Source organism: Vulpes lagopus, chromosome 11 (assembly GCF_018345385.1).
Source record: "Vulpes lagopus strain Blue_001 chromosome 11, ASM1834538v1, whole genome shotgun sequence".
NCBI classification, from domain to species: domain Eukaryota; kingdom Metazoa; phylum Chordata; class Mammalia; order Carnivora; family Canidae; genus Vulpes; species Vulpes lagopus.
The window spans coordinates 62,317,714-62,333,288 of record NC_054834.1 but is presented as its reverse complement, the minus strand read 5'-3'; the positions used below and the strand labels follow the sequence as shown (position 1 = coordinate 62,333,288).

Below are 15,575 nucleotides of genomic sequence, written 5' to 3'. Positions count from 1 at the left end.
AGCAGACTCCACTCCCCCCGCCTACCAGAACCAAGCCCAGAGGACGTGGGGACTGAGCTCTTGCCGCTGAGATCATGACCTGAGCCAAAACCAAGAGTTGGATGCCTCACCTACTGAGCCACCCAGGTGCCCAACTTTTTATCTTACCTTATAGTGAGCTCTGTGTTTGTCCATTTCCAGTTAGACCCCAAACTTTGTTTGAGTCCGGTGCTTCCCCTCAGATACCCTGGTTAAAGCTTTCTTACTTGCCATGACTTGCACTTGCCTCCAGCCCCCTCACCTGGCTCTCCTGTCAGTCCTCCACAGGCGCATGGCCAGGAGGAACCACACCATCGTGAGCGAGTTCTTCCTCACTGCATTCAGCGAGCATCCTGAGTGGGGGCTTCCTCTCTTCCTGCTGTTTTTGGGTTTTTATGTCATCACCTTGTTGGGGAACGCGGGGATGGTCCTTCTGATCCGAGTGGATGGCCGGCTGCACACACCGATGTACTTCCTCCTCGGCCACCTGTCCTTCGTGGACATCTGCTACTCGTCCACCATCGTGCCGCAGATGCTGGTGGTGCTGCTGCAGCGGGGGGCAGCGCTGTCCTACACCTGCTGCGCCACTCAGTTCTTCCTCTTCACCTTCTTTGCTTCCATCGACTGCTACCTGCTGGCCCTCATGGCCTATGACCGCTACGTGGCCGTGTGCCGGCCCCTGCTGTATGTCACCATCATGACCGAGAAGGCGCGCTGGGGCTTCGTGGCTGGGGCTTATGGGGCTGGTTTCTCCAGCGCCTTTGTTCGAACAGTCACAGCCTTCTCCCTCTCCTTCTGTGGGGACAATGAGATTGACTTTATTTTCTGTGACCTTCCCCCTCTGTTAAAGCTGACCTGTGGGGACAGCTACACCCAGGAGGTGGTCATTGTTGTGTTTGCCATCTTTGTCATGCCTATTTGTGTGGTGGCGATCTTGGTGTCCTACCTGTTTATTGTTGTGGCCATTATGAGGATCCCCTCTGCGGGGGGCCGGGCCAAGACCTTCTCCACCTGTGCGTCTCACCTCACGGCTGTGTCCCTCTTCTTCGGCACCCTCATCTTCATGTACCTGCGAGGTAACGAGGACCAGCCCTCCGAGGGAGACCGAGTGGTGTCAGTGCTTTACACAGTGGTGACTCCTCTGCTGAACCCCTTCATCTATAGTCTGAGGAATAAGGAAGTGAAGGAGGCATTTAAGAAAGCTCTGAACAGGCCAAAGGCTTCTGGAAGGCCCTAGATGGACTCTTGCCAAATATGTTGTTCCTTCGTTTCTCCATCCTATCCTCAAGTAGCACCTACTTGGGGAAACTTTCCCAGGCAACCCTACTTAAAATTGCACCCGAACTTCCCCTCTCCACTTCCTGACTTATTATTCTATGAAATACTTGCCACCATCTGATATACTATATGCTGCATATTTGATGTTGTCTCAATCTCAACAATTAAAAAGTAGACTACATGAGGTGAAGCATTTTTATCTGTGAGATTCATTTTTGTGGTGTGCAGTGCCTAGCCAAGCACCTAGCACAGCACCTAGCACAGCACCTAGTAATCACATAAAAGGCACCCAGTAAATATGTGTGGAATAAATACATGACTCTCAGGTTCCAGAGTCAACCTTTGTGTCCAACTTCCTTAGTTCTCAGTTTGTTTGTTTTTATCTGCCAAGTGTGTTTACCTACTTTATAGGACTAGATTCTTGAGGATCCAATGCATGGACCATCTCTGTCTTATTTGGTAATATCTGTTGAATGCTGTACACAGCATTTACTTAATGAGTGAAGTAAAAATATTTGGCAAATCCAAAAGCTGTCTACAAAGGCAACTTCTGTTTTGATCCAAAGGGATTTTTCCAAATCCCATCATTTATTCTTTCATTGTTTCCTTCTTAATGTTTCTGTGGATTTTGGCTAATAATAAAAAATTATGGATAGTAACTAACATTTTTCAGACAGTTACCACTTTCTAGGAATTGTGATGTGTGCTGCAGGAATTATCTGACCTCTCACCACGACATGGGGAGGCTTAGCTCTGCTTTATAGGGAGAGGAGGCACCAGAGATTCAGAGAGGCTGAGCAATTTTCCCCAGGACAGGAAGCAAGTGGTTGGTTGAATGGGGCTTCCAGCCCAGCGGAGCCTGAGCTCTTATTTGCCATACACGGTCTGCTTCTACAATCTTCAGTCACTCAATCTGGAATTTATTGTTATTGCATATTTATTTTTTCTTTTATCATGAAAAGAAAAGATACAAGTCCAATCTGTAAAGGTATGAGGCAGTCAACACATTTATTTTGCAGCCCTGATGTGCTAGTATTGCATGATGTGAGAGCAGGTGTCTGTATGTGTGTGTGTGCGTGCGCCTGTTGTTGTATATGAGCAAATGACGTGTGTACGTTAAATAAATGGCAGCTTCTGAGCTTTAGGAATTTTCATTTTAAGGACCTACAGGACAAAACTTTTAGAAAAGAGTTGGCTGGGCATGTTTAGGACAAGATATAGAGGAAAAATTGCCCTGGGAGCCAAGAGATTTAAGTTTACACGCCAGTCTTTGTATGTGTTTTTGCACAAATCACTTAGAAGCTGCAGAATGGGTAAAACAACCCCACAGAGTGCATCTTGGGGGCTGTTTTTCCAACATTAACTTCCATGCAAGTGTTTCTCTGACACCTCAGCTTCTGTGGCAAGGGATAGAGGCGTTTGTGTTATAGGAGATTTCAGGGTTTGGCACCAAAGTGTCCAGGCTGTCACTTCACAGCTGTATGACTTCAGATTAGTGAGGGCCTGTCAGTCTGTTTTCTCAACTGTGAAATAAAACTTATAGAGCATTTACTCTGAGCCAGGTTTTATGTGTATCACATTTATTCTCATGGCAACTCGGTGCATGTGGGCAACAGGAAGGTGCTGGGTGAAGTTCTGTAAACATTAATTAGTGTGATTATGGTGATTGTCCCAGGGTTCACAGCCCAGTGGGCATCTGCAGGCCTCTTCATTTCAGAGCTCTCTGGAACCTCTCTTCTGGGCTGAGATCAGCCTTGGGTCCAGACACCTCCAGAAGTGGAGTTCACTAAATGTTTTTTCTTAACTTGACTCTTAAAGGAACATACACTTAAATACACAAATTAATGCTGGGCACTATGCTAAAAGCTTTATGTGAATGATTTACTTTAGTCCTAACAACTTGAATGGAAAGTCATTCTGATTGATCTCATTTAGCAAAAAGGAGGATAAAGAAGCCAAACAGGTGATACAACCTGCCCAAGTTCTGCAGCAAGGAGCAGCTGACCAGAGAGTACCTTATCTCGTCTCTCTCACTCCAAAGGGTGTGCTCCCAGATGATATTCTTTGGGCATTTCCCCTTCTGTCCCTCCCAGGCTCCAATTCTCAGGTTGGAGAAAATCATTTCAGAAGCATCTGGATTTCTGTTGCTTCCAATACGTAGTTCGTAGTTCCTCAGTATGGTGCTTCCAAGCAGTCACCGACCTTGCCTTCATGTCTTCCTTGTCAATCTTCAGTAATGGCTTAAGAATTCAATATTTCTTTCCAAACACTGGCCAATTGTTATTTTTTACCATTTAATATGTATTTAATTATTTTGATCTATCTATCTATCTATCTATCTATCATCTATCATCTATCTGTCATCTATCAAATCCAATCTCTGCTTCTGTGTTTGGTTTTCTTAGATTCCACATACAAGTGAGATCATACAGTGTTTGTCTTTCTCTGCCTGACTTATTTCCTTTCCAATACAGTGTTGAATAGAAATTATGAGATGGCACGTTCCTCTCCTGTTGTTGATCATAGGGGAAACTTTCACTAATCACTCTGTAGGGTTTTCATAGATACTTTTTGTCAGCTTAAGGGAGTTCCCTTGGATTCCTAGTTTGTGAGAGTTTGTTTTTTTTTAAATTATTAATGGATTTTGAATTTTGTCAGAAGATTTTTCTTATTCACTAGGATGATCATATAGTTTGATTTTGTGCTTTTTTCAAAAAAAGATTTTTATTTACTTATTCATGAGAGACACAGAGAGATAAGCAGAGACACAGGCAGAGGGAGAAGCAGGCTCCCTGCGAGGACCCTGGGATTATGACCTGAGCCAAAGACAGACGCTCAACCACTGAGCCACCCAGAAGTCCCTATTTTGTGCTTATTAATAGGTAGATTACATTGATTGCTTTTGGAATGTTAGGTGATTCTTGTATTTTTAGGATAAACTGTACTTGGTTACAATATAGTATTGCTTTTATTATAAAAAAAAAAGTAGAAGATGTTCCTGAGCATTCTTGGTTGGTTAAAAAGATCACAGATGGTATTGCCTGAAGCCATATGCCAGTTTTAAAAGGAGACTGTACTTCTGAGTCATCTAAATTCCTCTATTAAAAGGAGAATAAAGAGAGAAGGGCATAAGCAATGGAAGGAAAATGGGAACAAAGAAGAAATTTGAGATGTTTTCATCTTCTGGGAAAGTGTTGTGCGGGCGGTGGTTTCCATGTGGATTGTTCTTCTTTTTTTTTTTTTATTGGAGTTTGATTTGCCAACATATAGTATAACACCAGTGCTCATCCCGTCAAGTGCCCTCCTCAGTGCCCGTCACCCGGTCAACACATCCCCCTGTCCACCTCCCCTTCCACTACCCCTTGTTCATTTCCCAGAGTTAGGAGTCCATGTGGATTGGATTCTGAGGTTGCAGGACTGGTAGGTTGCTGGGGATGACTGCTGCCCCAGGGTGATGAGCAGATCACAAAGGAAGATCAAATGGCTGATGGTTTGGCTTCTGTGATATTTAAAACAGCTGATCCCTCTTTTTTCTTGGAATAATTTTCACTTTCTTCCTCAGTCTTCCTGACTTGACTTTATTCTAGTTTCCTGCCTCCCCAGCTCCTGCTTCTCTGACTTCTGTGCTGGATCCATATTTCTAAATGTTAGAGTCATGCAGGGCTTGGTCATAGGTCTTTCTCTGTCTCTCTGTAGTCGCCCCTAGGTAATTTCACCCAGTTCCATGGATCAAATACAGAAAATATTTAAATAAAATTCAAAGTCTTCTCAGCCATCAGAAAGGATGAATACCTATCATTTACATCCACGTGGATGGAACTGGAGGGTATTATGCTGAGTGAAATAACTCAAGCAGAGAAAGACAATCATCATATGGTCCCACTCATATATGGAATATAAGAAATAGTGCAAGGGGCCATAAGGAAAGGAGGGGAAACTGAGTTGGGAAAAATCAGAGTGGAAAACAAACCATGGGAGACTCCTAACTCTGGGAAACAAAACAAATGGTTGCAGAAGGGGAGTTGGGTGGGGGATGGGGTGACTGGGTGACGGGCACTAAGGAGGGCACTTGATGGGATGAGCACTGAGTGTTATACTATATGTTGGCAAATTGAATTTAAATTAAAAAACAAAAACAAAAAAACCCCCAAATCTTCTCCATGGCCTGAAACGGTTTCAGCCAAGTTGGGTCCCGAGCTACCACCATGACTGTTTACCTCCCCATCCTCCCTAGTCCACCTGGCTCACTGTTCTGTGAGGGTGCCACCCTGTTCCTGCAGCAGGATCTTTCTCGCCTACTCTTCCCTTTTCCTGGACTGTGTTTACCCAGGTCTTCTCATGGATCATTCTCTTATTTTCTTCAGTTCTCTGCTCAGATTCCTAAGAAAGGCCTTCCCCAACTCCTCTCCTCTCCATCTCAAATAGCTAGCTAGTCCATGCGGGGTCACTGTCTACCCTCTGACCCTCCTTCACTTTTTATCACAGGCCTTCTTGCTACATCATAGTATGGCCATCATTTATTTATTCATACATCCCTGTCTGTCACCTCCTCTGTGAAGGAAAAGCCAGGAAAGCAATGACACTGTCCTGTTTTGCTTTTGAACTCTCACTAGGAACTCAGAACTTATTTGTTTAGTAAATGAATTAATGCATATTTGCTGACACTTTATGCATTAGGTTTTTTGTATGTGCTTATGTTTATTAGAGCAATTAATTTTTCTATTTCGTATTGTAGATAGTTATCTACATTTCCATCTTTATGAATTATGGTAAAGGTCTCTTAAAAGCCCAGGCATCTTTATTTTATTTTTTAATTTTTATTTTAAAAATGTTTTATTTAAATTCAATTTGCCAACATATAGTATAACACTCAGTGCTCATCCCATCAATGCCTTCCTTAGTGCCCGTCACCCAGTTACCCCATCCCACCAGCCTCCTCCCTGAATCAGGTTTTACAAGTCATGCCTACCACCATGTATGGATTTTTTTTCAGTTTATTTTTCTAAACATTTATCTTGCATTTGTGTTACCTTCATTTAGGTGGCAGGGGTTTCTGTTAATATATTCGTAAGTCCACAAATTGGCTTTTTTCAGGTACGGCTATCACAAAAGCACAAGAATAGTATAAAGTTCAGTTGACTGTGCTTTGCGAAAAATCTTTATGTATTCTAAAATCTAATGACATTAATTATTGGCTAAATATTGTCTTTGTTTATCCTGTCTTACAAATCACTTAAAATTATTTTTGTGTCAGTTTCTCTCTCTGGTTTGTGAATGCATCAAGGGCACAGACTGTGAATTACCCATCCTTTTAGTCCCAGGGCCAGAGCCAGAGCCTGGTAAATAGAAGGCAACAAACAGATGTTTGTTGAGATGACAAATACAAGAATCTTTTAGAGGAATTCGGGCATCTAGGTCCAGACGTATGCCTCTTTTCTGTGAAAAGTTGTCAAGGCTTTCATAAAACTTTGCGGTTCTTTATTTTCTTAATCATTTGTCTTTTGTGTCTTAAACTTAATCCTAATTCACTTCCTCAAGCAAAATCCCAACTTGCATCCAAATCCATCCCTACCAAATTAGCTTCCCTGTACTCACTGAGAATGGAACTGTGTCTTAGATTGGATAAGGTTTGGAGCCTAGGAGCTGGAGGAAATGGAGGGCTGGCCCACAAGGATGATGACCAATTCAAACCATATTACCTGGTTCTAACCCTGCTGGTTGTTATTCTATCACATACTGGGCTGGATGAAACCAGAAGAGAGAAAATTACAGATCTGCCCAATTGATGTTTCTGTAACTGAGAAGATTCTGGAACCATGTTAAGCATGACGGTGTAAGAGGCAAGATAGTTTATCTTTCTCAAAATAAAAAAAATATTTTTCTTCCTACAGTGACAGTCAGTGTAAAATGTTAAAGCAATAACAGTGTTATGTAAATCCCTGCATTTTTTGAGACAAAACCCACTATTTAGTTACGTACTGTTGTATAACAAACCACCCCAAAATGTAGGGACTTAAAACAAGGACAGTCATTTTACTGTTACCTCTCACAGTTCTAGGAGTTGACAGGACTCAGCCAGGCAGTTTTCACTTGGGGTCTCTGGTGCTGACAGCCCATGTGGACACTGGATCAGCTAAATGTTCTCTCACTCCCATGGTGGAGACTGATGGGAGTCATCCAGAGACACAAAGGCTGAAACAGCTGGAGCTCCTTGGGCATCTCTCTCTGACTCTCTGAGACCTTTCCACATGGTCTCTCCAGCATGGTGGCTTCAGAGTAGTGGGACTTTTTACAGGGAAACTCAGAGCTCCAGAGGTGCATGTCCTGAGAAGCTGGAAGATGGAGGCTGTATTGGCTTTTCTAAGAGTCTTAGAAATCATGCAGGACAACTTGTAGGGTGCTCTATTAGTCAAAACAGCCCCAAAGTCCTCCAGGTTCAAGGAGAGAGACACAGACTCCCATTTTTTGATAAGGATGTGGCAAAGTTCTTCAAGGATGGAAATATTCTTGTGACCATTATTGGAAAACACGATCTGAAACAACCACTGTCAATATTCTGTTGACTCTTTTCCTAGGCATCTCTTTCTGCATATGCTATTCTACATAAATGGGTTTTCATGATAATGCTGTTGTAGTATCTTCTTTGTTCATATTAGACCAATTGTTATATTACAGAGAAAGAAACTGAGGTTGGTAACATGGCTTGTCACACAGTAAGTTAGCTACAGACTCCAAGTCTCTTGATTACAAATCTAGGACTCTCTACTGCTTTCTGTGTAGTAGTGAAGGCAGGGTTCATGTGGGAGCTGTGGGTGGAACTGGGTGGATTCTGAGGTATTTGAGGAAGGACTAAGAGGCTAGTTTGGTAACTCATATAAAAGCAAGTGGATTTTAAATTTATAATAAAGACTCAAATTAAGCATAAAAGTTTGAGATACCAGAGACAAAGGTGGGTGGCTGATTATATATTTCCTCCTAAAGAGGTTAGATTTTTATAAGTTTAGAGAAGAAGAGAAGTCTTATTAGATTGGGGATAAACATAGTTTGGTAGGGCAAGTGGATTGAGATTGGGAGCCAGGGGACAGTTACAAAAGAGGAATACTTTTTTTTTTTTCCCGAGTGTCCATGATATACTAAGAACTATGGTAGTTGCCTGACATACATGTCCATTTAGCCACAAACAGCTTAAGTAAATTAGATGATTTTCCTTGGATCATGCAGTTGAATCACAACTTCCTGAAAAACCAGGATTTAGAACCAAATCTCCTCATACTACAACACAATTGTTAGAGGAGTTAGATTAAATAACTAGTAATAGTTTGCTCCAAAGCTGAAAATATTTTTAAAAAGAATCCGGACAGAGAAAAAGACCACGCTCTTCTGGGAAGCTCTAGAGTATGTTTGAGGTAGAGATATCTCCAGCAGACATCTCCATCAACCAGTTGGCATCCAGATTCACAGAAATCCCAGAGCAGGAGTGGAACTCAGAGTTCATGTGGTTCAATAATGCTTTAGGTCACCTGAGGGACATTTCCAGAATATAAGAGCCTGATTCCTTCGCTGGAGTCTGGGTTAGTAGGTGCAGGGTGAACTTTGGAAAGAAAACAGTAAAACTTTGTTTGTAGCCTTTGTCAGCCTCAAAGAAGTCTGAGGTTTGACTGTTGGTCTAATCCCTCTTGCAATAGGTTCCAAAACTGTCTACATGTATGCTGGATCCAAGAGGCAGGTCAGCTCTGCTGTAATGGTTTTGAAGCGCTTGACCACTTTTATCTGTTTTTAAAATTGGTTGTGGAAGAGTCCGTATTTGATGAGAAACTTACGTTTGCTGAGATGCAGCTGCACCAGAACAGGGGTAGTCATATACCCTTAAGGGGGCTGTCAAGAAAGAAGGCATAATGCCTAAGGAACCCCAGAGCTGAAGTTTTCCTGAACCTAGGTGGTCCACACCCACTGAGTACTCTCTCTCTCATGACCATGAACATTCCAAGTATGGAAAGACCAAGATATTTAGAAGCTGTGCCTGGGAATCATGAGACCTCTACTGTCATGTCATTGTGTATGTTGTGTGGCTGTCCTGTACCCTTACAGTTTTCTCAAAGCTTGACAATTGGTATATATTGTGAGTTTAATTGCCAAACTGAACCCAAGACCACTGCAGCTGGTTGAGCAGAGAAGGCACCTGCAAGGTCTGAGAATGTGAATTCCTTTAGGAAATTTCCTCTAGATAATTCTAATATATACCCTCAGTGAGAAACAACTGGAACCAATGGCCTTATTTTATAGATGAGAAAATAGGCTGAAGAAAGTGAGTTGACATGCCTTACATCTCATAACTACTCAGGGAAGGGTCAGGACTAGACCTGAGCCTTCTATGTGTATGTTCTCTGATTTTTTGTTGAATGCATTTTCCCAAATGTGCTTTGCATACTGGTCCTATGAACTACTTTGTGATGAATCAGGTTATATATGATTAAGTTTAGTTTTGAGAATTGCTACATGCCATACTATCCTCCTGGAACTGTATACTATACCAAAGGCTCTGAGAAGTACCAAATGTCTCTGAGAAGACATTTTGCTTCATTGAGCTCAGGATTGCCTCCAAATTATTTGGATGTGGGACCTTTCTATGAACATCTTACTGGATAGTGGTTTTGGCAAAACAAACTTTGAGAAAAGTGGACCTAGAAAAATCTATATTGAATAAAGGAATTAGTAGCAACTGTTTTCAAAGCTGTAAAACAGAGACTGTATGTACTACCTTCAGTTGATATTGTCTGAGGTATAAACAATTTGCACCCATTTGTAGTAACATAGATTCGAATCAAGATATGCATTATGCTTGTGACTTACCAAGGGGGTTAGGGCTTCGTTTCCAAGACCAGAGCTATGTGGAAAAGCCCCAACCCCTCAAGGGTTGGAATAGAAGGCAGATCTAAAGCTGAACTGTCACATCAATGCCACAAACTCTGGGCAGAATCATCCAAATGGTTATGAGGATAAAAAGAATTCAGATGTCCAGGGCATCAAAGGCAGGAATGTTTTCTATTAATGAGCTTTCTTAGGGCACCTTTCATGTCCTTGTTCCTCAGGCTATAGATGAAGGGGTTTATCATGGGTGTCACCACAGTGAAGAGCACTGCACCAATCTTATCTCTGTCATCGGGGTGAGTGGATGAGGGGAAGAAGTAAACCCCTATAATGGTCCCATAGAAGAGTAATACAACAGTCAGATGAGAGCCACAGGTGGTGAAAGCTTTCCACTTTCCCTCCATGGATGAGATTCTCAGGATAGCCTTGACAATGCAGATGTAGGAGAAGAGAATTAAGGCAAAGGGGAAGGTGACAACTGATGAGCCCACGATAAACAACATGAGTTCATTGATACTTGTGTCTGAGCAGGACAGTTTGAGCAGAGGAGCCAAGTCACAGAAGAAGTGTGGGAGAATGTTGCTGTCACAGAAGAGCAATGGAATGAGCAGAAGGGTGTGTGTTAGGGCGACCACGTTACTGAGGACCCATGGAATGACTGTGAGCAAAACGCAGATTCTGGGTTGCATGAGGGTCACATAGTTCAGAGGGTGGCAGATAGCCACAAAGCGGTCATAGGCCATGACTCCCAAGAGGAAATTGTCAATAACAACAAACACAATAGAAAAGTACATCTGTGTGATGCAGCTTTCATAGGAGATAGATTGAGTTTTGGTCTGAATATTCATCAGCATCTTGGGGACTGAGGTGGATATGGAGGAAATATCAGCAAAGGACAGATTGGCAAGGAAGAGATACATGGGAGTATGAAGGTAAGAATCCAAGCCAATGGCCAGAATGATGAGCCCATTCCCGACCACAGTGACCAGGTACATACCTAGGAAAAGCACAAAGAGAAGCTTTTGGTGCTCAGCCTGGCTGGAGAGTCCCAGAAGGAGGAACCCAGAGATGGTGGTTCGATTTCCTTGATGCATATATCTGCTGATCTGGAGAAAGAAACACAAGGGCTTCATGCCCCCAAAGAAAAACCAGTATGGTACCATTTGGCTATGGCCATTGCAAGAAGGTGGAGTTTGTTTTTGGCAAAACAAACTTTTAAGAGACTACTTAAAAAGGAACTATGTCAGCAGTGCAGACACTCAGGAAATGCCCTAGAAAGGAAAGACAGCCATCACCATAGACATTTCTCCATGAACACATTTTAAATTTGAGCATGACTCTGAGAGTTATGGTTATGTTAAATGTAGTTAAATGTAGTTAAATGTCTTAAACCAAGGATAACAGAAGAGATGTACTCCATATTCTAAAGACGCTAGATATCCCTGAAAGGAATTACTTAAAAATGAACAGAATGGCCCTATACCCTTTCTCAGCATTCACTTTCATCTTGAAATCTAAGAAGACACAAATGGGAAGAGCCATTGAGTGAAGCTTTTGGGAAGGAGACATGAGGTGGAGGTTAGGAGTGCTTACTGAAATACACCGCCATGTGGGTGCTCCTGCACACTCCCGTTAGGGGGAGGCCGCCAGAAGAGCTGCTCTTGGACAATGTGTACAGGAAGGGAAGCCAGACATTTGCTTTGCTGATGGCTAGATGTTAGGTGAAGAACGGAGAAAGTTTAAGGGGCTTCTTAAGAACCTGAAGACTTGTGTTTGTGTCCCACTTCTAAAGGTGAGAGGCTCACTGGATTAGGCCCTTGTGGCAGGGGTGGGGACAATTCTGAACCCTCACCACGACATGGCATGAGTAGGTGAGTTTCCCACAGGTCAAGTAAGTGCTGTCGGTTGCTGTTGGGACTCCAGCCAAAAAAGTAGCCTGACAGAGGAGAGGAAGCTGTAGCAGTGAGGTCATGGAATGGCTCTTTCGTGAAAGGGGGATCATAAAAAATCAGGGAGAAAATTCATTGCCTGAAGCAGTTGTCTGGGAAAGGAGGCTTCTAGAGAACCCCAAATAGTGTCATGACAGAGCATGCCTGCCACATTAAATTCACCCACTGCCAGTCTTCCATGGCAGCAGACTTGAAGACTTTAATCCTAGTACCCACTCCCATTCTTCCTTCCCACTACGCATACTCAGGCTACCTGAGCTCTGGGGGTAGGACCCATGCTTTGAAGCATGTGAAATTGAAGTTTGAAATTGGGCTAGGCTTTTGAATACCTGGAAGTGGGTCTTTAGTACCAAAGTAGAAGTTATCTTTAAAACTAAAATTGACCAGGAAGCTAGAATGACCACCCAACGTGTAGCCCGGGGCCAGGGAAGGGAGACTGGACCCAGTCTGGTTTCTCTGTGGCCAATTGAAAAGAACTGTGACCCCAGAGCCAGAGCATTGGGTTCTTTCCCATCTTTCTGCTCTCCTCATATTGCCTCCTCTCACTCTTCCTGTTTCTTCACTAATCTCTGAAAAGTTAGGGATAGCCACAACCCCAAATGACTTTTCCTTCCGTGGGGAAGCCAAAACCCAGGAATCCTCCTCCTCTGGGATTCTGGAAAACCAAAGGGCAGTGGATACCTAGAGTAGATCTGAGCAGGTCTCCTTGCCCCTGAGAAGCTTGGCTTACAAATCCGAGAGAGGAAACTTACCTACAGAGGGGAGACTCCCACCCAAAGCTACAATGAGATGAACTGGCATACATCTATATCTAAATCTCAGGACAAGACACAGACCTGCCTTAGAGGATCCTGTGTTCACTGAGCCCTGGGTTTGGGCTTGACTAAAATGGCAAAAGGTGACATGTGTAGTTTTGAGTGACAATCTCTAATTTCACCTTCCTCCACTGTCTCTCCCACTGTCCCCTAGTCCCACACTAATTGTTTTGAGTCCCTGAGGCACTTGTCTATCTGGTGAAGAGCAGCACTAATGTCTAAAAAGACCCACCTCTGAAGGATGGTAAGATCTCAGGAAGTTACTGGAATCTAGACCCATTAGCTTAACTGATTGTTGACAGGGTAGCAGGGGAGAGCCTGAGAGCTGCTCTTATGTATTTTTCAGAACCAAACTCTTTTCCCAAGTACAAGTCCTGGTGCTGGGCTCTCAGGGGACATTTAGTTCTTTTGATGTCACTGGGGATCATATCCCTGAAGCATTTTCCTCAAACAAACCTTTGTTTTCAAATCCCAGCCTCAGTGATGTAAATGAGGAATAGATGGGCAGCTCTGCTTTTTGTTGTTGTTGTTGTTTTTTTGTTTTCAGGTGTCTTTTTCCACTTGTGCTTTCCTTGTTGCTGCTCTTTGGAGCAAGTGAATTGTTTGCTGTGTATCTTGTGTTCTCAGAGATGATAAATATTTTGAACTCCTGTTTCCTATGTAATGCCTAGTAGAGGAGGAGCACTTAGTAAATACCTCAAGAATTGAGTGAAATTCCTGCAGTAGGGGTTATGACTCCAAAGAGATGCCATCTGTAGTGGAAGGGGAGATGCCTTTGTACCTCTTAAATGGATGGTAGTGTTGGAAGGGAATCCCAGGATTCAGGAATTCAACAGTCAGGGCTCTTAGCTGTGACTAATGAATGAAATAAACTCTAGGTTTTAATATTGAAAAGAAACATACTGGAGGCACCTGGGTGACTCAGTGGTTGGGTGTCTGCCTTTGGCTCAGTTTGTGATCCTGTGGTCCTGGGATTGAGTCCCACATCAGGCTCCCTGCGTGGAGCCTGCTTCTCCCTCCAACTGTGTCTCTGCCTCTCTCTGTGTGTTTGTCATGAATAAATAAATAAAATCTTAAAAAAAATACTGACATGATTTGGGATGGTTCACAGATATACTGAAATGGGCAAACCCTGATATGGGCAGGAGCAAGGAATGCTATATAGCCAGAGATAGGGCCTAAATCAATACATCCCTTTTAATGCTTACATGTGCCTCCTAACATAGTGCAGGTATTTCTTGCCCAAACCAGGAACACTCCCTCCCTCCTCAACAGGAAATGATTTGACCTATAGACTAACTGTATAGTTATTCACTGGTAATTTTTAAAATAACTGGGTAATGGAGAAGAAAGAGAGGGCGAGCTATTCTATTGTCTATCCATCTGGTCAGAGCTAGGTAGGAAATGTGGGTGGAACCATAGCATTTATTTCTGCACCTTGCCCATGAGACATAATTATGAGTTCCTTCTTCTACTACTGCTATGGTCTGAATGTTTGTGTCCCCCTTAGATTCATATGTTGAGACCTAACCCCTGGAATGGTGGTAGTAGGAGGTTGGGGAGGTGTCTTTTGGAGGTGATTAGGTCATGAGGGAGCTCTCTTGAATGAGATTAGTGCCCTTAGAACAGAGACCCCAGAGAGTCCCCTCTCCCTTTCTGCCATGGAGAAGACAACCATCTATGAGCTAAGAAGTGAGCTCCCACCACACAATGAATCTGCCCATACCTTCATTTCAGACTTCCTACGTTCAGAAGTGTGAGAAATAAAGCTCTGTTGTCATAAGCCACCTCATTTATGATAGTTTGTTATAGTAGCCTGAAATGACTAAGACAACTACTATCTCAGCATGGGTCTTAGAAAGCAGACCCGGGAGCAAGAATTTAGATCTTGACATTCTGTTTGGAAGATAGGGAGGTGAGGACATCAGAGGGAAGGAGGCAAGGCTAGATGCAAACAACATGGCAAAATGCTTTACTGCAGGGAGATTGCACATAAGCACGAAGGGACCAAAATCAGTTAGCAGACGTGTTCACTCAGCATGTGGAACTCCACTCCAAGGAGATACCACAGCCAGGAGTTCAGGGAGGAGAAAAGGAAGAGATGCTCCTGAATCTGAACCTGAAGATGTTCCTTGTCATCTCTTGCTTCTTGTTGACCGTGGGGACTTGACTCTTCTGAACTTCTAGTCATCCAATTAGGCCCTTCATGGTGTTAAAAGACAAAATTCAACCAAGTACATTTGAAAATCTGATTTGCTTTACTAAGGGATTCATAAATTGAGTGCCATTGCACTAGCAAGTAGAGGAGAATTCTGAGGATCTGTACAAAATGGGAAGTTTTTAAAGAAAGTAGGAGGAGAGACAAGGAAGTTCTTAATAAAAGAAAAGGATTGTTTCAAGGCAAGGCCATATTCCCTTAGGAGGAAGGGCTGGAGATCTTGTTGTATAGTTCACCTCATCTTCTCATGGGGAAGAGAACCCACCTCATGGATGACCTCACTGCTGCTGATCAGATAATCCAAGATTGGTTTAAAATTCCAGTTTGATGTTGAAACTGCAATGAAGTCTTGGGGCAAGTGATTCCAAAAGCTGCACTTAGGGCACTAATCTCATTCAAGAGAGCTCCCTCACCACCTAATCAGCTGGA

General features: G+C 43.0%; 2 protein-coding genes across 2 annotated transcripts; one reads left to right on the top strand and one right to left on the bottom strand.

Moving 5' to 3' along the window:
* The first annotated feature begins 310 nt into the window (after window positions 1–310).
* Window positions 311–1,255, top strand: LOC121501301 (olfactory receptor 9Q2-like). The gene has a single exon (XM_041773237.1). The coding sequence runs from the start codon at window positions 311–313 to the stop codon at window positions 1,253–1,255; it is 945 nt and encodes a 314-aa protein (XP_041629171.1).
* Window positions 1,256–10,319: 9,064 nt separating this feature from the next.
* On the bottom strand, window positions 10,320–11,297 carry LOC121501466 (olfactory receptor 1S1-like). The gene has a single exon (XM_041773504.1). It carries the CDS (start codon window positions 11,295–11,297, stop codon window positions 10,320–10,322), a length of 978 nt encoding a protein of 325 aa, XP_041629438.1.
* Between the last annotated feature and the right edge of the window lie 4,278 nt (window positions 11,298–15,575).